This window comes from Cylas formicarius, unplaced genomic scaffold (assembly GCF_029955315.1).
Source record: "Cylas formicarius isolate icCylForm1 unplaced genomic scaffold, icCylForm1.1 PGA_scaffold_6__28_contigs__length_40554024, whole genome shotgun sequence".
Classification (NCBI taxonomy): domain Eukaryota; kingdom Metazoa; phylum Arthropoda; class Insecta; order Coleoptera; family Brentidae; genus Cylas; species Cylas formicarius.
The window spans coordinates 9,301,207-9,325,861 of record NW_026844347.1 but is presented as its reverse complement, the minus strand read 5'-3'; the positions used below and the strand labels follow the sequence as shown (position 1 = coordinate 9,325,861).

Genomic DNA, 24,655 nt, shown 5'->3' with positions numbered 1-24,655 from the left:
ACATATTGCTTGATATAAGACTTTTACTAGATTTCTATAATTGTATAATTTGAAGTAAGCCATTTGGAAAAAATAAGGACGAAATATAACAAATTTGTAATGAGCACTCGTCAATAACTATGGCATTTTCTATTTTGTAAAGACTGATTAACTAAAAACCTCTATCTGTATATTAAAATATATATTCAAAAATCTTCTCCTAGCAAACATATTGCCAACACACGGATAATATTGGAAGAATATTTGGTTTCATATATAAACGTAACAAAGTAGAATCTTCCGGCTCATCGAAACAGGGGAATCTAAACTAATGTCATTTTTACAATAAGGGACACAACAGCAAAACATGTTTTACTAGCTCTAGTTAAAATAGGTTGCACGGAATGAAATGTCACTTTAAAAAAGACCACTTTCATTGTATTGATTTCATTGAAAAGTATTTTTTAACAATAAAAATTGTCTAGTATAAGAAGAAGTTTTTTTTAAATATTATAAACTATTTACTATTTACAAATTTTCTGGATTCCTCCTACGTCATATGTTGATGAATCGAACTATTGACGTTTCGTCAATCATTCTGTTGACTCCTTCAAAGCTTAACTGAAACTGGGTTGTACTGTATTCTGCACATGCTTATATTCTGTTTGAGGTGAGGTGGAGCTAAATGAAGGACATTATCTCGAATGACTCGCTGTTAAAATTGTTTGCTTGTTTAGAAATTTATATGGATAGAAAGCAACCCCACACTTGCTCTGTGGTTCTTAAGTTCTCAAGAAGTATAATGTTGAAACCATATTTAGCACTTGTCCAACATCTTCAATCCATCAAAAACAAAATTCCCCTTGAGGCGGTAAGAGCTTACAGCATTCCATAGCAAAGGACATTCATGACACAGGACGAAAAATATAAGGCAAAGAACATGAAAAAGCCTTAAGACTAGAACAAATAACTAATCAGCTGAACGTACAGAAATCTCTAAAGAACCAAACAATCTTAACCGCCACTCAGTTCCTTACAAGTTCCTCCTTCCTTCATTGGCAGAGATACGGGTAAGGAGTATGATCTGTTCATAGATATAAGAAAGTGGCCAATTGCTTTTGAATGGGATTATGCAAGGGTGGTCATTAAAATACAATGCAACAAGATTATTACCTAAAGTTTCGGAATATAAAAGCGTATTCAACACATAGGTTTTATTAGGATTTACAGAGAACAACAATTATCTACTTGGATGAAACCTAGTTCAACACTTATGATACCCCGGAAAAGGGTTGGGTTGACTCAACTGATAAGTGTAAAACAAACGCGACATCAAAAAGAGGTAAAAGAATAACTATTTGGCTCTAAAGATGATTGTCTGCGCAAAATATTAAAGATTCTTCTCTGGATTACCATGAAGACACCACCGCTGATTTATTTCAAAGTTGGCTTAAAAACAAACTAGTTCCAAACATTCCTCCTAATAGCGTTATTGTAATGGACAATGCAAGTTATCACATTAGACAGTTGACTAAAACTTATAGAAACCATATTGCACATAATATAGAACAAATAATAATTAGAACAGGCGATGATAGCGATAGTGATACTGATATTTATGCGAATAATTTTAAGTAATTTAAGTAGGTAATAAAAATAATTGGTAATTTTATTTTAGATTTAAACATTAATACATACATAAATAAATAAATATTGTTTAGTATCTTTTCTAACAAATCCCGAAATAATTAAATTCTAAGCAAAGTACGGAACTGTTTCATATTTCATTCTTACAGCTTGCCCGGATCTTTCCTTAATTCCTATCAGTTAGTCACTTTCTTATATCTATGAACAGACTTTACCATAGTTTTGCATTGAATATTTTTATCTTATCTAACATAAAAATTGATTTTAAGCAAATTTTGTTTCTTGTATTTTTCTCGCATTTCTTTCAGATTTAGGGCGATGTGATCATTTTAATTGCTCATCTCGGTTAAATTCAGAACAGTACAATAATGCCAACAATTATTGTAACAAATTATTGAGAAACTCTGAGCCAACTAAAATTCGCTGTTTTTGTAACTGGTTTCAAGAGTTCCACATTTTGAAGGAAAAAAACTATTTACCGATGAGAGATCGGGAATTATTGGAGATAACTTGGTTGGACCACATTTCTTTTCCAATCCGCTGAAATCATAGTATCTTGAACACCGCAACAGGTAAATATTTTACAAAAATAATTATAAAGTGACAGCAGAGAAAAAAATGAGACAATATGGAGGTTGTCCGCCTTGATTTGACCCTAATTTTCGATACAAGCAGAGACATTGAGACCCTCAGAAAACTTAAAATAGGTAGATAAGTCAAAAATGTATGTGACCAAATTTTCAGCAAATTGCGAAACACCCTTATAATTTACCCGTAGCTTCCTACAAGTTTATGTACTGATGGTTCATTTATCCATTTTTCCGCCGTCGCGATCCCTATAATAAATCCATAATCCTTTCGATATCCCAATGGAGAATATTTCGTTGGAAAATCCCGCGAAAACATCAGAAAAGCGATAAAAAGAACGACAACTCGTGAACGCAAGTGTATCCCGAAATCTCTAGCGTCGAATCATTGCAAATCCCAAATTCAAATCCCGACAGATTCGCAGGCGAAACTGGAATAATATCATCGGAAAACGATCGATACATTTATAACAGGAAGGTGTAACTTCCTCGCCGCTTGCACCACCGGACAGACGCATTACAGGGTGTCCCAGCGGCAACTGAATTTATTGAGATGCAACATTAACCAGTAAAAATATGTTTTTCCATTTTTCAATTCTTGTTTTGAAATTTTAATTGAATATTAAATATTAATATTAAATGATATTTAATATCTTGTGGCCAAAATGATTGTAATTTCATTAAAATTACCAATTTCTATAACAGAGATACAAATTATACAAAAGTTGTATTTGCTTGTACGGGATGTATCACTTTATTGTAGCAGAATTTCAACAAAAAATTTCAGCTAAACTCTTGTCTTCCCTTAACTAAACTGAAATTCTTCTCTATGAAGTTCTGCTCTTTAATTTTTTTAAAATTTTCTTTGTCACAGATACCAAAGGGTAGCTATAGGAAATATCCATTCAGATGCCATTGCTTTGGAGACGGGTGTTCCCCGGGGGAGTATTCCGGGACCTATTCTGTTCTCAGCTTATACAGCTGACTTCTCTACTTTTTTTAAATTTTGTAAATCTCATCAATACGCCGATGATACTCAGTTATATTTATTTTTTGTTGCTAGTGAAGCTTTAAATGCTGCTACTAAAATAAATTTAGATCTAAAAATCATTTCGGAGGTGTCTGCGGCTCATAACCTCTTATTGAATACTAACAAAACCCCAGATGTTATTATTTGGAAACAAAAAGGGAAGAAATTGTAAGACAAGCCTCTTTTAAGATTACGCTAAATGATAACATTATCTCTCTTTCTTCAGACGGGTATAAAAATTTATTATCATGGTTTGACGGTGACTCGCGGTTTTTTAAGCATGGTGTTACAAAAATCATTCTATAATTGTATTGTATATTCATAAATATTTTCCCAGGCAAAGAAGTCAAACTTAAACTCCGTGATATTTTAGTTTTATCTCATGTCGCTTATTGTGGTATCGTCTATTGGCCAGCTATACTAAATCGAGATTAGCAGAGACTCCAACGACTTCAGAATGCTTGTATTAGTTTCAGTTTTAATCTCAGAAAGTATGACCATGTTTCCCAGTGCCTATCCGATTCGGGTTTTCTCAAGCTAGAGGACCGTTATAAAGTTCAGTTAGCTACATTTTTTTTTTCACCAAACTCCAATAAGACCCGGTTGTACTTGTTTAATAAACTTTGCAGAGGAAATAATATTCATATCGAGACATCCGTCATTGTTTAAAATATTGTGTTCCTAGACCCACTTCGGTAACTTTCCGGAGATCTTTTAGCTATATATAGTTAAAATATTTAATTTAATACCTTCTGCTATAACGTCCCTCCCGACAAAAAGCATCAATATTGTTTATTAGCCCCGCCAGTACCTAGCAAAAGCGTATGAGTTTATGATGTGCGCCTATTTCTTGTATTTACGATGTATATACGGGTGTGTATTTTGTCGACAATTATGGTGTTGGTGCTGTTGTTCTTGTGGTTACATGGAAGACCGCAATTTGCGAATGTCACCATTATTAGTTTTTCAAAGAAACTTCTGTAATGCTTTTTACAAAACTTCTGGATTCCTCCAGCGTCGGTTTTTGCTTAGTCGAAATTTCGGACGTTTCACCAATCATCCTGTTGGCTTCTTCAGAGGTTGACTGAAACTGTTTCAGTCAAGCTCTGAAAAAGCCAACAGGATGATTGGCGAAACGTCAGCAATTTCGACCAAGCAAGCAGTATGATTTTCGAAAACCGACGCAGGACGTCACCATTATTGTATTATAACTTATATTGTAATATTTTGATTTTCAATAAAGACAGTTTATTATTATTATTATTATTATTATTATGTTTATTATTAAAAGAAAACGTATAGACATTGACCAAAAAAGGATTAGTTTGCGAGAGGTGTTAAATTTTTACAGTAATTATCGAGAAATACAATACAAGATGGGGTAGCGTGGAGATATCAGAAACTATAGAAAATACATGAAAAACTTAAATCTGCGGCAAAATGATAGTGAATCCTAAATCGTTTCTGAGCAATTTTATAGAATACAAAAATGGAGGTTAGGTTTGATTAGTTCTTATAGGCGCATATTGAATTGAATTGGAAAAATGATAACGATTTAAAAATAGGTTCAAATTCACATCACTTCCTTCCACGAATAAAGTCTTCATTGACATCCTTATTTTAGATTGAACACCGTGTATATTATTTTATTTGTGGACTTCTGAAGAAATTGTAAATCTAGTTTCATTAGGTTTCCTCTTTGTTTTCAACTGTTTCTCACATATCTTAATTTTTTGAAAGTTTTTAGATTTATTTTTAACAGTGGGCCTCTAATCCTTTTTTGCTTGGCCCTAAACGCTCCTGCAATCAACTAAAGCAGAAGAATAACACTTTTGAAATCCCTATTGAGAATTGATTTATCACATACAGGGTGTCGTACATTGGATAACCGATTATATTATTTTCAAAATCAAAAAAGTTATTTTTTAATAATAATACACACTGTATACTTTTGAATAGCATAATTCAATTCGGCATTGATTTATGCCAACATTTTCAACGGCTTTTTGTTTATCCGTATTCCCGATTATACTTATGTTAAAGAAACAAAATTAATTGTTATAGAACATGCAGTATAGGACAAAATTGAAGCAACTATTATAATATTTTGATTTGGCCATGACAGTCTTAACTTCAAGTAAATAATTTAATAATAAAGACAAACAAGAAAGTGGAATTTAGCAGACAAAATTAAAGCAATTTTTTCAGTTTAATATTCAGTGTTGTAAAATTCCTCGCAGTATTGCCCACTCAACTGACTTTAAAGAAATATTAGCAAAAAATGTGTTTAAAGAAGAATATTGTTTCAAAACTATAAAAAAAACACCTTCGTTGAAGTGTGCAAAGCAATAGATGCATAAAGAGAATTGTTTAAAATAACGCCAAACTTTCTGCAACACGAGTTTTCGCATCATTCAGTCAAGTAAACGGGGTTCAAGTGTCACCAAGGACAATCCAAATGCTTTTGATTGAAGCAGGTTTAAAAGCACGAAAACCTTTCAGTAGAAACGAAGATGCAAGATTATTGTTTGCACAAAAAATACACCAGTCAATGTTTTGTATATTTGGAAGTGATGGTGTAAGATGGATACGTCGTCCAGATTGTAAAAGGCTTGATCCTAAATCCGTTTGTCCAACGGTTAAGCTTGGGGTTGCAACTAACATTTCCGGACCATAGTAGATAACGTCTTTTACCCTCGAGAGGCACTAAGCTGCAATATACAAACGAAACTATGCGTTTGCCTACTAAATTACCAGCGAGAGTCTGTCTTGCTTGTCGAGTTGCTACTGAACCCTACAACGATCTCAGCAGGAGATGCGCGCGGAAATATCGCGATCCTTTACACGCCTTGGCATTCTTCCGTGTGCGTATTTTGTTGAACCATTATACCCTATTAATCGTAAAGCTAATCCTATACGAAGTATATATATATATATAAAAAGAACAGTTGTTTATTAACAATACAAAAGCAGGTACAGAATAAAATGCGAGCCAGTTTCAGTCAAGCTCTGAGGAAGCCAACAGGATGATTGGCGAAACGTTAGCTAGTTCGACTCAACAAAAACCGACGCAGGAGGAATCCAGAAATTTTATAAAAAGTATTCTAAAAGGTTTTGTTTCTAATCAAATTTTCGAAATGTTGCTTTAATTTTGATCTATAGTGAAGGTACAAAACAGGAAAAAAATAAAAGTAAAAACATATAAAATAAAATAATAACAAAAACTTATAAAACAAACGTATAACATGGTGACGCATTAATTATTAACATTAACATTAACAATAAAAAGTGTTCGATGTGTTTGGTTCAATCGTTGAAAACCTCTGCGAAGCATTTCTTGCGAAAGAGACGTACGGATTGGGCTTAGATTAGTAAACGCATGGAAAATACGGTTTAATAACTCAGTCGCTAAATCCAGAATTTCCATTAACGTGCACCCTCATTTTCGATAAGTGTCTAATTTATACCAAAGTTAGACTGGCGACAATTTGGGCAACAGGTCTAATACTAATTTCGCGGTTAATCCCACAAAAGAAATTATTTCAATCAGCAGCGGATGATTCTTTTGCTCCGAAGCTGCATATTTTACTGTAATGTGTTGAACAATAGCGAATGATACGTCATCCGTAAGTGATGTATTGTTAGCCGGTCTTTTTATGTATAAAAGGCAATTTCCTACTTCCTGACGCCCCGCCGCCGTAAACCGCTGCGACGGCCAGCAGGACTGCAAAATATCCCGCTTCGGCAGCTGTGAAAGGAACTGCTTTAAAAGCCTACCGCGATAGCCATCAATCGATTGAAAAGCTTTGACTGTTGTGGCACTCCTGCAGAACATAGGCTCGATATAAAAATATCTATATACCAAAGAATACATATCGGAACATCGCCTGATAAACGCCGTTACTGTATGAAAAATAACCAAAGGTGCAGAACATTTTATCCTATGGTATATGTGTTTCGGGGGCTACAACGGATACCAATTAGGCAGAACTGTGTTTTAAAAATATTATTATTCAAAAACAAAACAATTGTTTACTGAAGTAAAAGTACTACGTATCAACAAAATCTACATTAAAACACTCATCAGACTATTAAATCTTAACAAAATTCGTAAATAAATAATAAGCCATTCAGTAAAAACCAGATTTGTAACAACTAAGGCCATACCTGTACCCATTGTAAAATTTACTTAAGTGCAGAGGAGCCTTCTGTTTGCAGCTCCTAGAATACACAACGCCCTTTCAATATATTTGCAAAATAATGAGTATACAAAAATTAACAGGCTTGTTGACTCCTGGTTGGTTAATTGACTATAACATTCTGGAAGTGATACAATAACTGTGAATAAAATTAAGTGGGTGATAAATTTAATAACAATGTGATTTAATTTAATTTCATTTTAATTTTAATATTCAATTTAAATATTAATATGAACTCAGTCATAACTAGTAAGTTAAGTTGCACTAGAATGAACAAATGCACGCACAAAATTTCTCAAATTCATTGTGCATTTGATATAAACTGACGCAGCAAGAGTTTATAATTTAGTCAAAAAGATTTCAAAAATGATTCCTCTGGTACCCACAAAGCTTCATTTCAAGAAATTATCATGCTCTCTATTTCAATAGGATATGCACTTTTGATTATATTAAAATTCAATTATGCAAAACACAATATGAAATAACAATAAAATGGAAATATATCAGTTGCATAAATATTACTCCGAGTAGTCAGATAAACTATCGTCCAGAGGTTCTACAGTGTTTTCTAGTATGTAATCAGCTTCCCACATTTTTCCTTCTATTTCAATCACATGTAGGTCCGTTTGTCACAATCCATTATCTTTATTCTCTCTTTGCTAGAGGGTTTCAACGTTCCCCATTTCCATGTTAGACCTTACCACAAACCCTTTGTCCTGTGCGCCTACCAATCACAGTCATACGGCAATGTAACGTTATAGTTCGTTTTGAAGCGATTTCGTCAACAACAAATTCTGTACAAAGAACTTTATTCAAATATACAATCTCCAATAGCTGCATTTTCAGCATATCTTTCTGAAATTGCCTAAATTTAATTATGTCATTTTTTTCCAAGAAGGCATGGGAATTTTAGTAGCTGAATTTGTCCACAATTAAAACAGAACCAGGAAGAATAGGATGTAGCATTTGATAAAAGGCCAGTGGATAGTTTCCAGTCCGTTTGAATTGATATGCCAGTAAGCTACCACCGATAAATCTCATTTTGCTACCAATGTGAGTAATTATACTTCGCAGCCTCGTCTCAGATTATAAACAACCCTGTAGTAGTACCATGTTGGGTAACTCGTAGTTGTTGAGTGACGATCCCCTGACCACCAAAACGTTCATCCAGAGATCGGTAATAGGTGCACAGTTTCTGCCATAAAAGAAAGGTATTGATAAGAATGATAGGGAAGCCTAAAGTTGGCAATCTTTAAACGTCGTAATACCAGCGGGTCGCGCTACTACAGAGTGTTTATAACCTTTCAGTAAGACTCTTCGCATAATTAAGATGACCTATAATCTTTATAAAACTTCTGGATTCTTCCTGCGTCGGTTTTTGTCGAACTAGCTAACGTTTTGCCAATCATCTCGACACCTTCCATCTAAAACCAAAATTATGGAAACGCTACGTCGATGATATTTTTGTTATTTGGACGCATAGATACGTTTACCATATGTTTTACAATTGAAATAAAAACTAATAACAACCTCCCATTCTTGGATTTTCTTGTCAATAGATATTCTTATTAATAAAAATGAGACATAGCATCGGGTGATTGTGCTTGCAGAAACCCTACGCACACAGACCGACACCTTAATCACCATCCGGCCCAAAAATCATCAGTTATCAACTCTCTTGTTCACAGAGCCGTAAAACTATCTCAGCCCGAGTCATTGACGTCAGAATTAAAACGCCTTACCTCTGCTCTTCTCTCTAATAATTTCCACATTAAAGATATTAACCATTCCATCACAAAATACACATCGCCGCAACCTTCCAATAGCAATGAAGGCGAAAGCAATCCCACACTTGCCACTGTCGTCCTTCCTTATATTCGGAACATCACTGATCTCATATCAAAAGTTCAAAAAAAATATAACGTCAAAACCAGATTTACAACTTGCCCAAAAATCTCTCAACGTCTTCGATCCGTCAAAGACGACATTCCATTTGAGATGCCAGGACTTTATAGACAAATAAACTCATCAGCAATTGCCGAACACAATGACGAAACCGGACATAAAAATTTATTCGATAAAACTAAAATTCTTGCATGTGATCAATTCTTCTACCAACGAAAAATCCGAGAGTCTATAGAAATCTATAAGCTACCTAACAATCTTAACCGCGACTCAGATCTCTACCTGTCACCAATATTGGAATCAATCATTCAAGACGGTGTTTATGCCCCTCATTTAGCTCCGCCCCCCTCAAACAATATAAAAGCAGGTACAGAGTAAAATGCGATCCAGTTTCAGTCAAACTCTGAAGAAGCCAACAGGATGATTGGTGAAACGTTAGCTAGTTCGACTCAACAAAAACCGACGCAGGAGGAGTCCAGAAGTTTTATAAAGAGTATTGCAGTGGCCTGTGGAAGTTTCTTTGAAAACTTAAGATCATTTATCCTTACAGCTAATTATTAAGCTTGTATATCATCCATTTACCCAAGTTTTGGCCAGTGAAAATAATTTGACTTTTTTCAATATATCTACCGGTAAAGCACTATTGATACACCCTATATACAGAAAATGTTTATATGAACCTTTTGGTCTAATTTAAAAACACCCTCGTCTTTTTAATTAATGTTCTATAAACTGATCACAATGTACACTCGAAAAATGAATTTATTTAAAATGTGAATAACCCGGTATACCATTTTTGGACACCACGCCTACAAAATCAATGTTTTAAATATTTTTCTATGAAATAACATCTATTTTGTTGTCGTTGAATGCGAAATGATAAAATACATTTACTCACGTCCTGTATATTGAAAACTGTGTTTGTCGTCACATGTGGCAACAACATGTAACAATACGAATACCAAACAGAGGAAATCAGCGAGGGAAAGTTTAAGTTTCGCAACAAAATCCTTATCGCAATTCGTTACTATATTCAGAATGCTGTTTGTCCATTTGCCTACAAAAAACTGTTTTATTGATATATGGAAAGTTAGTCTTGCTGTGTATTAAGTTGAGTTACTTTGGACAGGATTATACAATCTAGTGTTCTCAACACAAAAACGTATTTGTAATCTTAGTGCCTAAATTATTATCCAGTAATTCATAACACTATATTATGCAACAAGTTTTATAAACGACACTTTAATCTCGAGTTGGACCGAGTGTTTATAAGTGTATGAAAGCGTTTATCAATGTATTGCATGCTATACTTTTTATACCGCTAAGTTTTTTGGTACATTTTTGCGAAACAACAAGAATACATTAACCGCGTGACTAAAATCAAATGAAAACATTCTATCTTTGCTAAACGCGTATGGTTGGGCATTTTCGAGTAGTGCGCAGTAGCATAGTATATTTTATTCCTTCAAAAATTTAAACAATATTCCCACCATTTTTTACCTAGCAGCTTCAGCAACAGAGTATCAACAGCAACAGGTAGATCTGAAGATGAAGATGCGACCTCACTATAGCATTCAAATTACAGTTTAATTATAGTGGACAGTGTAAAGCTTTTACTAGATCTAATTATGAAGCAAATAAAGTACAGGTATTGGAAGCATGAGTTTATTTCTCTATTTACAGTAACATTTTATTGGTTTTAAACTAATTATAGCGTTGTCCAAATCGAATTGAAGTTCAAATGTATGTAGGAAAGATTAATTGGTGAGAACATAACTTTCCAATAACCAAAGAAGAAAAGCCGAGAACCAACGCGTAATGTAATATAGTCTTCTGAGTTCGGACTTGGTGCCTCCACTCACCAACACCTGCTTGAAAAGTAGCTCTAACTATGAAACCATATATTTTTTGCTATTTTATGAATAACATGAACGTTGTAACGATTAAATTTATACTTAGCCTAAAAAATTAAATCCTGAGTTTTCTAACAGGTTTAAACTGCAATCCACCAATTTCATTCTAGTTCAAAACCGAGTTCATTGTTCTTTTGAAAGTAATTGCAGCGTGTTTTTTGACGATTAAATACATTTTATTGGTTTTTAAACCGTTGTGCATACGAAGTCAAAGTTCAGATATATTTACGTGAAGGTGGTGTAACCAAAACCTTCCAAGAACCAAGAACAAGAGCCAAGAACTAATTTGTAATGCGATACAACGTTCTGATAATATACTCTCATAACTACGTCGTACAAATTTACTTAAGAATTATTTTAAACATTGCAATCGTGCATACCACAATCTATAGATGCGTAAGCGTTTCAACAGGTAACTCAAACCGGCCTCTGAAGGATTGAGCTCGAATTTGGTTTCACCGCTCACTATCGACTGCTTAAAAATACATCTTCTTGATTTTAAACAAGTTATTAACATTGTCCACTTCAAATTCAGGACTCTAGGACTACTGTGTAATGTGTAATGTGGTGTAAAGCTTTCTGGGTTGGGTTCACCCTCACCTGATGGAAAGGTAGCTCTTAAGTGGTGACTCTAATTACGAAGCTAAGCATTTGTACTGCTTTATTAATAATATGAGTATAGTGTAGATTAAATTTCAACTCAGTCTAAGTGATTCATTTCATTCACAAGATTTTTCTATTAACAGTATCTACATAGATACACATTTAAAAACGTTTTACTGATATTAAACCATTCATTCAAGTTGTCCATATTTAGTTGAGATTCAAATGTTTTACTAAAGATTAATCAACGTAATCAAAAAGTTCTAAAAACCAAAATAGGAGCTAGGAGCTAATGCGTAATGTGGTTCACTCTTCTGAATTCGGATTTGGTGCCATCACTCACCATCACCTAGTACATGTTTGAAAAGTAACTCATAAGTATGAAAATATACAAAATTACTTAGGAATCATTTTATTTTTTTCAATCGTGCAGACCACAGTACAGAGATGACGTAAATGTTTCAATACTCAACCCAAACCTCCATAGAGACCAAAGTTTGCACGGTTTTTTGCACTTCACTGCACTTTTGCGCGTTTTCTTGGCGCGTTTACCAAACGTTTCTAAATTCCATGATAAACATAGCAAAAGGGAGCCTGGATTGTGGCAGCGAAGCAGTTGTAGTTAGGAAAGTGAAAGTTGCCTTCCATTTTTTTAGTTTCGCTATCGACCTTGCGTTTTGTTAAATGTTTTCCATCGCAAAATTCACTCGGAGCACAGATAGGTGGTTTGGTTAGACATTCTGGAGAACCGTGGCACAGAGTCCGAGGACAATTATCCTGAAAATTTTAGTTTTCAGTATTCGCGCACTGAAAGCAAAAAAACGGAAAGTTATTTAAGTCAATCTGGGCTTCCGAGTTGAGATCAATATTAACAAAAGATTTACTTTCAAAGATTCAGAGACTTGTTTTGAGAAACTCAATCCATTTAATCCATATAGTTTTTCTTTTTATATTTGTCATTAGCAACATTTTTTAAAAGAATGCATAGCGCACTAATATACGTATACAGGGTGTTACTGCATTTTTGTTTTTTTTTAATTTATCTTCTATATTCTGAAAAATGATCATGTGAAATTTGGTACATTTGTTACAAATGTTTAAATTAATAAATTAATCTTTGACACGCTCTATCTCGGTAACAACTATTTTTCTTATTTTACATTCCGGTCCTAATAAGTTTCTTATTTTTATATGTTGATTTTATAGTTGATGGTTATGATCTTTAACAAATTCAATTTGCCTTTGATAGCATTAATGTGGTGAAAGGGTGCTACTCAGGGCTCCATCGGGGCCCTACATTGTATATTTTGTACAAAAAAGAACTTTCCTGGTGAATATACAGTATTGTATGAAAATGATACAACTTTTATTTCTAGTGGGGACGATGTTGCTAAAATACAGGTAAATGGCATCGAAAAAGTGAAAATCATGCAATGTTTGCAAATTGATCAAATTCTTTAGCGATACAGTATGTATTTTTTTATCTCGGCTTCTAATTTGTGTATACGGATTACCGCTTGCAAATGCTCTGTATTTTTTTAAGATTTATTTTTATTGTTACTTTAGACTACTTTACACTTTGTTCTATGGCATTGGGTTATGTTCTATTTTTGTGTTTTTGGTATCATAATTTGGAACAAATAAACAATTATTTATGTATCTGTCTATCTACCCATGTATCTGATTGTGGTATCCGTCATAGGTATAAGTAGGCTGTGCGAATAGCTATCAGAGCCAATTCAGGATATCATGTTTAATGGATTTTGGTGTTCACATTTACATTAACCTTTAATATAAAATAAAAATAGTAGAATTGTATTCATTTGAAGGAATTGCAGAAAAATGCCACTGCATTTAACTCAAAAAAATGCCTAAATTTCAAAATGGCTGAAAAAACTTGTATGTTGTTACCTGCAGCCCGTCTCGTTTTTCGCATGCACATCCGGAGTACAAAATTCCCGCCCTCAGTTCTCTAGATTTGGATTTTTTTACTCTGCCAGTGTGTCGTTTCCCCTCTTTACGTTTTGATGATTTAGACAAGTAGTCTTTTTTTTGACGATCTCGGAAACACACCTACAATATCCGTTTTCTGTGTATCTTATAAAATTAATTTGTATATAATTGGCTTTGGAAAATCATGTTAGTAGATGATTTTCTTGAGCCAAACTTAATAACGCTTTCTTCCAGAATTGGTAATGTTTTAAAATGATACAATACTATTCGAATTAAAGAATTTGAAATAACTATCAAATTTCCAATAATACGTGACTGTTGGAATTTTGTAGTTTGTCAAAATTAGACAAAATTTGACATTAGCTGGATATCTCTACGAAAAAGATATATGTTGATTAAACAAAAAAAAAACAACCCTAATATATGTTCAAGTTTCTAATATTTCTTCCATCTGGTTTTGTTTTATTGTGACTTGTGACATGTTTTTTAAGATATAGAGGGCAAAAAAATGACAACATGAAAAAAATGGGCCAACAACTGATTATGGATCTTTTTAAAGTGGCGATTCAAAAAATTCCACCAGATAATTACGAAATACATGCTTAATGATCAAAGTAGAAATTTCCTAGTTAAAATTATATACATTCTAGTTAGCCAAATTGATACCCGGACTTCTCCTTGACCCAATCTTCCTATAATAAGTTTGCGGGCTCTATTAGTTAAAAAAAAACATGAATTACATCACATACTATTTACGAAACTGCTGAATTCCTCCTGCGTCGGTTATTATTGAGTCGAACTTGCTAACATTTCGCCAATTCTCCTGCTGGCTTCTTCAACTTCAGTTACGCTCTGAAGAAGCCAAGAGGATGATTGGCGAATCGTTAACAAGTTCGACTCAACAATAACCGCTGCAGGAGGAATCCAGAAGTTTTGTAAATAATATTACAGTAGCCTGTGGAAGTTTCTTTGAAAAAAACAATGATCAACATCAATTCATTTGATGTCAAGATGAAACTGGTGAAGCGACTTATTAAGGCAATTTCCATTTCGATTTACAGAAATGGAAATTGCTTTGGGTATCTGTTACGTAAATTTCCTGGTATATTTGATAGTCCTGAAACCAAACTTTCAAATTTTAATATTCTCGATTGTAACAATAGTATAAAAGGTCACTACTCCCACAGCCAACTAGATCTCGTTAAATAAAATTTAGGTGATTGTAGTGAAGAACAGGAGCAAAGACTCCATTAAAACTATGAAAGATCGTCAATGACCAGCCATAATGTGATTCTCATTCAAGGGTTTTGAGTAAATACGAAGCAAAATTTTAAGTTAACAAGTTTGTTTTAACGAATATTATTGAAGTAAATAATAATATTTGGAATGTTGCAGCGTTATGATCTGAGACTTCATTTTCGAGATATTTATCTAATAATTTATAATTGATTTAATTTTTACCTATCAGTAACTGTCTAATAAAATAAAATCAAACCTAGTTCTTTCACAGTTTGCGTTCTATAATACCACGGACAATGCTTCAGAATCGTTTTAAAATAGCATTACGATTTTCAAGTTTGTCACCTTTATTCTCTTTTTAGTCTTAAATGTTAGTTTTAATATCTTTTTGGCTTCACCCGATGAAAACATTTCGTCTCTGTTAAATAAATTGAGACATACGTCTGCTAACAGTTCACTCATGATAGCTTTTTTCATTCGTTATTAGTTGTGTACTGTGTTTCTTAATGCGAGAGAGTAATAAATCATTATTTAACTGTACAACTTAATGGTCTTAGCCGTATAAAATAGGTGTAGCATACCTGTGATTATCGTCAAGGGTCTTTCTTGAAAAAGATTAGTTAGATTAGAAAAGATTAGTAAAACTGCGCATTTTAAAAATTAGTAAGTTATTGTTCTCGATGTGATCAAAACTCTGCACCATTCAATATTCGATATCAGTCAACAATATTCCGACTTGAGCAAGTGGAGAAAAGCGGCCCGATCAGGTTACTAAAGGAAGTACAGTACAGTCAAAGTCAAAAACTCTAGACCATCATGATGACATACATGAATGCTGATGTGGAGTGGATCTGTTATAGTGATGCTTAAGAAGCATAAAGATATACTGAAAAGGCGGTACTGAGGATTGTAAATTTGAATAGTTCATTTGACTACTCGGAAAATGATGATTAAGAGTTCCAAATGAAATTGTGTTGTAAATAGTAGACTTTTTTTGAATAATGAAATATATAGTAATTTATCTCTTTTTATATTATTCTTGCTTTATATAAGTTTTTATTTACTTGATCTTAGAATAATTAATGAGCCAATTATCTGTCCATCGCTATAACTATAAGCAGGTACACTTTTGTGTGTGTAGTGACTTCGCAGTTACAGTATTTTCGCTCACCAAACTCGTCTTACGTCTTAAAAACTGAAGTACGGAATTTATCGGAAAGTGTCATTACAAATTATCTGAATTTTACGATATAGCCTTTAACTTGTCGACCATGTTTACTGATCCTTACCATAGTAAATTTATATTTTTACCAAAAGAAAATCGATGATCTCTGTCGATACAAAAAACAACTAGCAATAGTTAGTGCAAAAACTAAACCCAAATATCCATGCAATGGAAAAAAATTAAATTAAAAAATAGTTCCAAAAATTTATTGTAAATAGAATTTCATTATCAAACCAGACTCGGAAAAAGCTTCTTTTATATTTCAACGGTGAATACTCACCAAAAACTCAGGAAAATTATCACTTTGTTTTAGTTCGGATCCAGGGAAAATACATGGTTTACAACATGGAAAGCAAGCTGGTTCTTCCGTTAAATCTGTCTTGTTATTTAAGCTTGTAGTGGTACATACGAAAACCATTTTTACTGAATAGCTAATCACTGAGAATTTTTAAAATTTTTGATATACTGAAATTTTACAATCCAAGTAATTGTCAGAAATTAGACGTTATTCATATTTAGTTTCTATGGATATTCCGAATTGAAGATAACAATTTTATTAGCTTGCGATGCGATACGAAAAAATATGCCAAATTTTTGAGTGATATCTGAATAAGAAGATAGTAAACATTTGTGAAGATGTTTTATTGGCATATTTACCAAAAAATTCGGAAAAGATAAAATCATCATTTTTGTGGAGCACAAATTCAATGCTAAAGATCATGCTATGACATAAATCCTTAGGATAAAAAGCAAAGATAAAAAAGATATCGCTAAATTCTTAGTAGAAGCAACCGATAAACACTTTCTTATAGTCAAACTGTATATATAATATATTAATTGACGATTTGAGAGACAAACAAACTACAAACCACCCGACCAAATAATCCAAGGTCATTAATAAGTAAATGAGAAAACGAACTAAATTTCCTAACAAAACATATAGACCAGCCAAAGTTTCACAGCGAAATCTCTTTAGTCGTTACAAAAAACGAAAATCTAATAAAAAAAAACTTATCTTTTTCCAAAGCATAATATGTTTTTGGCAAAGCAAATACATACTAGAGTCCAGTCTCGGCTGAATTATATTTTTTTTTTGAAGCGTACTCTTTTAAAATCGTCAGCAGCTTTTTCTTGCAATCTGCGATATTAATTTCGCAAATTGGTCACAAAGGTGATACCGTGCTGAGGACAAAATCTCTCTAACAATTCATTTGGAGCTTAGAAGTCATTTAGTCTTAAGGTTGTGTGAAAAAGCCAAGGCTTTCGCTTGAATTATGATCCCGACATTGGGTAAGTTCTTGTTTCAAGACTTACAAAAGAAATTAAAAACACTCTGGTCCGGTACAAATTTTGAACTTCTTTATTTTGTAACAACATTAATTGAGACTTCCCCACATTCACATTAAATTTTTAACCCTATTTCCTAGTGCTCAAACCACTTTCTCAATTTCATTTTGCAGCCATACTCAAAATACTAACTTAATCGAGAATTTAACGTTAAGCTACAGTAATTCAAAATGCGACTAGAGTTAAGAACAGCTATAAAGTGTCAACAATAGAAATATGAACTGTTATCAGGATAAGGTATTTTTCTTATATGAAATGTGGCCCATCAAAAAGAAATTACGCTATTCGGTAGCCCAGCTGGCTGGGACATTCGGTATTCATTTCTAATGAAAGGTTAGGATATTCGATATCTATACAAGCAATTAAATGAACCATTATACAAAACAAGAGTACGCTCTTTACAAGAGGAATCCTACCCGCACCGCGATCTTAGTGGTACACTTCACCATGTGAAAATGGAGTACTTTTTTTTAATTTCACTAAGCTATTCCACTGGTCAATGCCAAACTTTTTTCTAAAAATTATTTATATTATATACAGCAAATAAGGCAATATTCAATACATATAAAGACAAATAGAATTCTTTCAATTCAAACTAAGTTGCGTCAGTAGTTGAGGATTGAAAATTTTTGAATTCAATAATGTCTATAGAAATATCAGAAATGCAGCTTTCCTTCTTATTTCTAAAGATATAAGACTAAATTCATTTAGGTAAGCCTAGTAACTGAGATAGAATATTTATTGACTACACTTTTTATAATACAAAAATCTTAAAAATTCCTTTCGTATTTTTTCAACTAATTGTTTATGAACTACGTAATAGGGTGACCAAATGATCCCAGTGTATTCTAGCATGGTACGAACAAACGCGTTGTAAAGCATTTGAAGTGGTTTTAATTTAGCGAATTTTAATGAATTTCTGATTAGAAATCCAAACATTCTGTCAGCTCTATTCACTTTGTTGGTCATATGTCGCGTATCTTACTTCAAAATTGCAAGTCGCCATTGCGATTTTGAAGTAAGAGAACATCTTGATCGTTTTTTATTTCTATATACAACTTAAAATCTCATGAAAATAATGCACACTCAGAAATCTGAGCTACCCCTGCCAAATCGTTTATTGATAATAAGAAGAGAACTTACCCAAGATTTGATCACTACGGGATTCCAGATGTGGTAAAAAAGGTTGGATTCTTCTGCCTTGTGGTCGACAAATTGCTTACTATCTGACAAATAGGAAGCGACTAGTTTCAATAGTTTATTTTAGCCTATTTAATAATCCAAATTCGTGCAGTTTTGTCAGCAAGGTATCATGAACTACTTTCTCAAGCGCTTGTCTAAAATTGTAAAAATAACGTCGAATTGACTATTTTCTTCGATTGCGTGACTCGAAAGACTTGTTGGTTACAAACCTTTCAGATAAAAAGCCATGTTGCTTTCGGTCTAAAATTTTATTGTACGAAATAAACTCATAAAATCTTCTAGGAGCACGAACAAGAGTTCCCGGCTCATAGTTTTGCACATCATCCCCTTTCCACTTTTGAATACTGAACAAACTGTTGCACGTTTTAACTGACAGGGATATATGTATTTAAGTGAAGTGTGAAGTCAAACATCAGTTTCTGAGGCTTTACTAGAGACTATGTGCACCTCTTCAGTATGAACGGAGGAAGCATGCCTGGCTCCATAAATTTCTTCGGTTTCCGTTTTTTTTTTTAATGATATCCTTATCAATAATTACAAAACTAACATCAGTGTATTTGGCTTTGTTTTTATAGTGGACGTATACAATTTTTTTTTATTTCTGGTGGCTAGAACCTACCTGCCCCCCTCATGCCATTGTTTCTGTAGCTATTTTAAGCGACTTACTACCAAAAAGCTATCTATTGACGATAAACTTTGTGTACATTTTGTATATCTTGATTTTTACACGTTAGTGGATAAAGTTCTGATAATATACCAATTTCTTAACGGTTTTGATTTTTTTTTTGGTCAATTATAATAGATCCAAAGAACCATAGGTATTCCCGAACATTATATTATCCAAAATTGCCACTGAAAAGGAGAATTATACATAGCACAAATAGAATGGATTTTCCAGTTTTTTAAGTTGCAGAAAGGAAAAATAGTCGTTTTATGAAAGTATTAATTAACACGAAAATAAAATCAAAAAACAAATTTTATCTGAGCGGTTTGGGTTAAATCTTAATATAGCTCAGAGAAAATTTATTTTCAGTTCTCATTGCGGAATAAAATAATAGTTATACTAGGGGTCTTACCAAAACTAATCAATATGAAGAATCCAAAGAGAAATTTCAGCATGGCTAATCCTTTGTGTACGCGTCGATTTCACTATACGTTAAAAATCCGCGACCTACATTCACACCAAACGACGGCTAGCGACGAACAAAAAAACAAAATCACATGAGCATTACATATTACAGCTATGATAAAAAATTACTTCCCACCCTGACCACTTGCAAGCGTCGCAAGCGCGCGAAAAGGACTGGCAATCCTGCTGGGGCGATATCCAGGCAGAAATGGGCGGGAAAATGCGTAGGCGGGTCGCAGGAACACCCGCCCCTGAATCCTGCTGCTACACTTGCAGGAGTCGCGCGTGTCGGGACCGTTTAGTTTCGACGAAGACGGGCCGGAATGAAATCCAGCGAAATTAATATGTTTTACTTTATTTGCACGACGTTTTTATGGCGTCTTTAAGAATTTCGGCGAGATTAATTCGAAATTTAATAAATCGAGATGGTTCATTAAAGATAACCGAATCGTAAGATAGGATTTCGTAGGATTTTTCAAAGTGTCGATTTTAACACAACTTATTGCAGTGTGTCCAGTGGCGTAGATTTCGCTGTAGAGCTCTGCACAAAGAGGAGGGGTCCTGCTGAACACCTCAAAACGCATAAACCTGCTTGCCAATTCTATTTAGTCTTCGTATCTTTATTTTCTCCCGTAACAAAAGCGATATTTATATAGGCCAGGTTCAAGGTTAGATAAATAATTTGCAGATATAGTGAAACATTTAGCTGTGGATAAAAAAAGAAAAAAATAAGTTCGGTTATCCTGTGGTGGATAAGAACTTTGTTACAGTATCTTTTAAAGAGAGAGTAACCCATATTGGACGCTCATTATCATTCTTTAAGTCACTAATATGTTTTCCAACTTGAAGAAAAATTCATTTCTAGATGTAATTAAGAGCTTTTCTGGAAGTATGTTTTTTATACATATGTTACAGCTGGGATATTCGGTGATCGTAGCAGGACGTTTGATTGTATGAACCAAAAACTTCTTCTGAATAGGATGGAACAATACGGATTTTGTCTAATAGCTCTAGACTGGTTCAGATCGCTCTTGACAAATCGTAAGCAGTATGTTGAAATAAGGCAGGAAAAGGGCAACTTGTATCAAATTCAATCTATCGATAGAGGGGAGCCGCAGCGTGCAGTGCTTGGCCCTGTTTTCTTTATCGGTTTTTCCAATGAACTTTCTGTTTACCTACTTGTTTGTGTTTACCAAAGTTTCCTGAGCTCTATTCAAGTTTAATCTCCTCCCACTGTTATCGAATTGTTAAACTGTTAAATAGCTGGTTCGACACCGATGAACTTTTTTGGTCAAAAAACAAGTGTAGTAGTGCCCGCAAAACATAAAGCAAACTTTCTCTCAATGTCTGCTCAGGGATGTCATTGAAATAAAAAGGCCGGCGAAGTTTTTGGAACTAGAATTCGACGAAATCCTATCTTGGTAAAAATTGAAAACTGTTTTGAATTAAAAATGCATAATAAATTTGTACTATGCCAACGTCTATTCGAAATTAGCCGGTGATATTCTGCTTTGGAGAAACTCAAGTCATGTCACATGTCACATGTTTTCAAATCACAAAAGAAAGTGCTAAGCCGTATTGCTAAAGTGTCACTGTTCTTGCAGGCATTCTTCGGATAGTTCAAAAATACTATCCTTATCGAGTACATACATATAAGTTTGTTTATGGGTGTATAAAAATAAAAATTACTGCAAGAAATGGAATTTCGACGAATATAATACACGTAACACAAAATGTATGTATAAACATGTATAAACAAAATCGCAAAAAATTTTTCCTCCTAAGAAACTGTTTTTATATATATGGTTTATATTATATACTATTTCTGAATATATGGGATGTTAAATATGTGTTTATAATTGAAATTATTATTATTATTATTACTGTTATTATTAAACAATTTGTTTATTTCAACCTGTCTTAGATCTGCTAATTCGCTATTATGTTTACTGGATCCAAAATAATGAAGGAGTATCTTAGACGTGTATGTGAATAGGGGATAAAAATACGGAAGGTATGGTAAAGTTATTATAACATGCTTTGAAATTTCGTAAAACTAATTTTAAAAGGAACATTACTCTATTATAAAGGTCAATATTTAAAACATTTTAGTGTCTAAACGAATGAAAATTAAGGATTTTCACATATAAATGAAAGTTGTATTCTTGAAAAATATTGTCTAGGTTGCACATTCCAAATACTTTTTAACAGATGGCCCACACACTTTTTCCATTTCACATATTACAGTTTTTAACCTTTTACGTGATGTTTACTTATCGGATTATTATATTTTCTAACAACGTGTATTAACAACAGGCCTGAATTTTGCAATTTTTGATTCTTATTTCAGTGAACTTATTATAATTTAATTAAGAGTGTTCCGTGTACAGTGTCGCAAATAAAAAAAAAATAAAACAGAAAAGTAAACCCCAGTGGAATTATGCTGTACAGTAAGAAGAAATTCCAGAGAATGAGTAGTACTTTTTTCAGAGACACTTTTACAGGCTACTATAATACTATTTACATATATTCTATGATTTGCTGACGTTGACCAATCCTTCTGTTCTATTCTCCAAAGCTTATCTGAACAATTTAAGTTCAGTTTAGTTTAAGATTTGTCAAGAGTAAAGTATACTCTACTCTGCGATTAGGCAATTTTACTCCGTCATTAGAAAATTAACTAAAACAAATTTTCAAAATAAGAAACGATGTACCGGCATTTTTGGGTTGTTAGTTTTGTTAGAGTGACAGGTTTAGGTTAGTTATCAGCAAACAGATAAGTGTAAATATATGTAAATAAACGATCGAACAACCCATTATCAGGATTTTGTTATGCTTTTAAATTCATTTATGCCTTCAGAAGACAGTATGGTGCAGTATGGATACTTGCACGAATTTCACTCCTTGATAAATGAGACCAAACAAAAGTATACCCGATTTTTTGGTATTTAATCGAAGACAGTGCTTTATAGAAAGATCCAAAACATTATTGAGAGCAATTACTGCTTGTTCTGCTTCTTGGATATGAAAAGTTATGTTTGCTTGAGTATCTTCTCAGTAAAAATGGTGAGCGCAGCATAGAGTTCCAACATTGTCCCTTAAGGAAAGCTATAAGAGACTGCATGATATTAATGGTTAATGTGAAATATCGGGTATTATTGCTTGAAAACGAAATTTCAAGTGAATGGCCATTCTCAATATTTTTCATCGGCGCTTCAAAAGTGTTATATGATTTCCACCAATAGCTATTTATGACTTCTGTAGTGCGAGATTTGTCTTTTACCACTTGCAGTATCACATATTTCCTGTCATTTCATATTTTGCATCCCGTATTCTATTCAGTGTTATTAAATTCTTAGAAAAAGGGAAAATTTTACTAAACAAAAACTCCAGTGTTTTAAAATCGAAGAATAGACATGAAGCAGTGACAAAAGATTCTAACAAATTTCTGAACATCATTTTTACTTAGGCAAATTTATCTTACCCCATAATATATTATTGTACAATTTTGATAATCAAATGGCCAAAAAAAGTGTATGACTTTAATCTATCCTTTTAATACACCAATTAACACAGCTGTTCCATTATCAACTCTAATAAAATGAATACAAACAAGGTTAGCTCCAAATAGCTGAATAAATTTTTTGTTGGAAACCTCAAAGAGATCCGTTTGAATAAGCCCATCTGTTCCAATCTCAATGTCTTCCAGAGTCTCCGTCGGTTTTGATAGTATTATGCCAGTTGGTTAAGGTTCCCCATTATTATTGCAATTTTTTGATAGATATTAATAAAAATATTGGGAATTAGTACCAAAAAAAATCGTTCATCAGCAATAGAATAGATTTCTCCATGGGCAGTAGAAACTTCTCTGTTTTTTTTTTTAAGAAATTTTTCAGGATTACTGCTTTTAACATTTTAGGCAGACACAGCCATTTTTGACTATTTCTCTAAAACATTTATTTGCAAAATCGAGAAAAAAAAAGAGTCAAATGTGTCAAACTACAAAATCCTAATTCAAAAAGGCACTGCAACAACCATCGAAAAATTTAAATAAAACTAAACTAAAACTTTCACACGAATCAATACTTGCCTACAAAAATATAACCGGAAATCGTGTATTTACAGATTCATTGTGTAAAGCTATTGTTACAAGTTTCTTATTAAATATTATAAAGTAACACTAAAAGCACTTATCGCCAAACAACGTGTGCATTTCGTGAATAATTTCATTTACAGTGCACATTTCACTTTGCAATAATCACTCCCATATACAATACGCCACCATGCACCCCGTCTAAGATAATGGATAGTGCAATTTTCGTGACTGTACAGCTATTACGGTAATATTTTAATGCACACCCGATTACTAAAGATTACTAAATGATAGGGTTGTTCCCCTTTCTAATAGACTAATGCAACGAGAATGTGACAAAGGCTTTAAACGGGGTGTAAAACCCGATTTCCATTACAGATACAGTCAAAATCGACCCCGACCGCGTATTCGACAGATATTTGACCGAGCTGCTCGATTCGACATTTAAAATGCAGGCAAATAAAAAATGTTTTGCGATAGTTACTTTTCTTTTGCCTGTTTGTTTGGCATGGAGTCGCTAAATACATAAAGATATGTCTTCTTGTCTTTTTATGATCTGACTCTTTAAAGAAACCTGCTCCGATGTGTGATATAAGTCCTAAC

General features: G+C 33.3%; 2 protein-coding genes across 4 annotated transcripts in view; both read right to left on the bottom strand.

The window, feature by feature from the left end:
- The window catches only part of LOC132702807 (protein Skeletor, isoforms B/C), a 139,483-nt gene extending 117,999 nt beyond the window's left edge, over positions 1-21,484 (bottom strand). The window contains exons 1-2 of one of the 2 annotated variants that reach the window (XM_060671598.1): positions 20,089-21,484; positions 19,907-20,023 (exon numbers count right to left, since the gene is read on the bottom strand). In XM_060671598.1, the coding sequence (XP_060527581.1) occupies positions 19,907-19,949 (43 nt within the window). In that variant the 5' untranslated portion in view covers positions 19,950-20,023; positions 20,089-21,484. Of the gene's footprint in view, positions 1-19,906 lie in introns of both variants that reach the window. The other variant, XM_060671599.1, reaches the window with a different exon arrangement.
- Positions 12,269-16,769, bottom strand: LOC132702810 (uncharacterized). 2 transcript variants are annotated; one of them, XM_060671603.1, is made up of 3 exons: positions 16,561-16,769; positions 13,775-13,936; positions 12,269-12,640 (listed from the first exon to the last, which is right to left on the bottom strand). In XM_060671603.1, exons 1-3 carry the CDS (start codon positions 16,696-16,698, stop codon positions 12,425-12,427), a joined length of 516 nt encoding a protein of 171 aa, XP_060527586.1. In that variant the 5' UTR covers positions 16,699-16,769; the 3' UTR covers positions 12,269-12,424. The 2 variants fall into 2 exon arrangements, with proteins under 2 accessions (XP_060527586.1, XP_060527587.1); XM_060671604.1 differs by having other exon boundaries at positions 12,543-12,670.
- Positions 21,485-24,655: the final 3,171 nt, after the last annotated feature.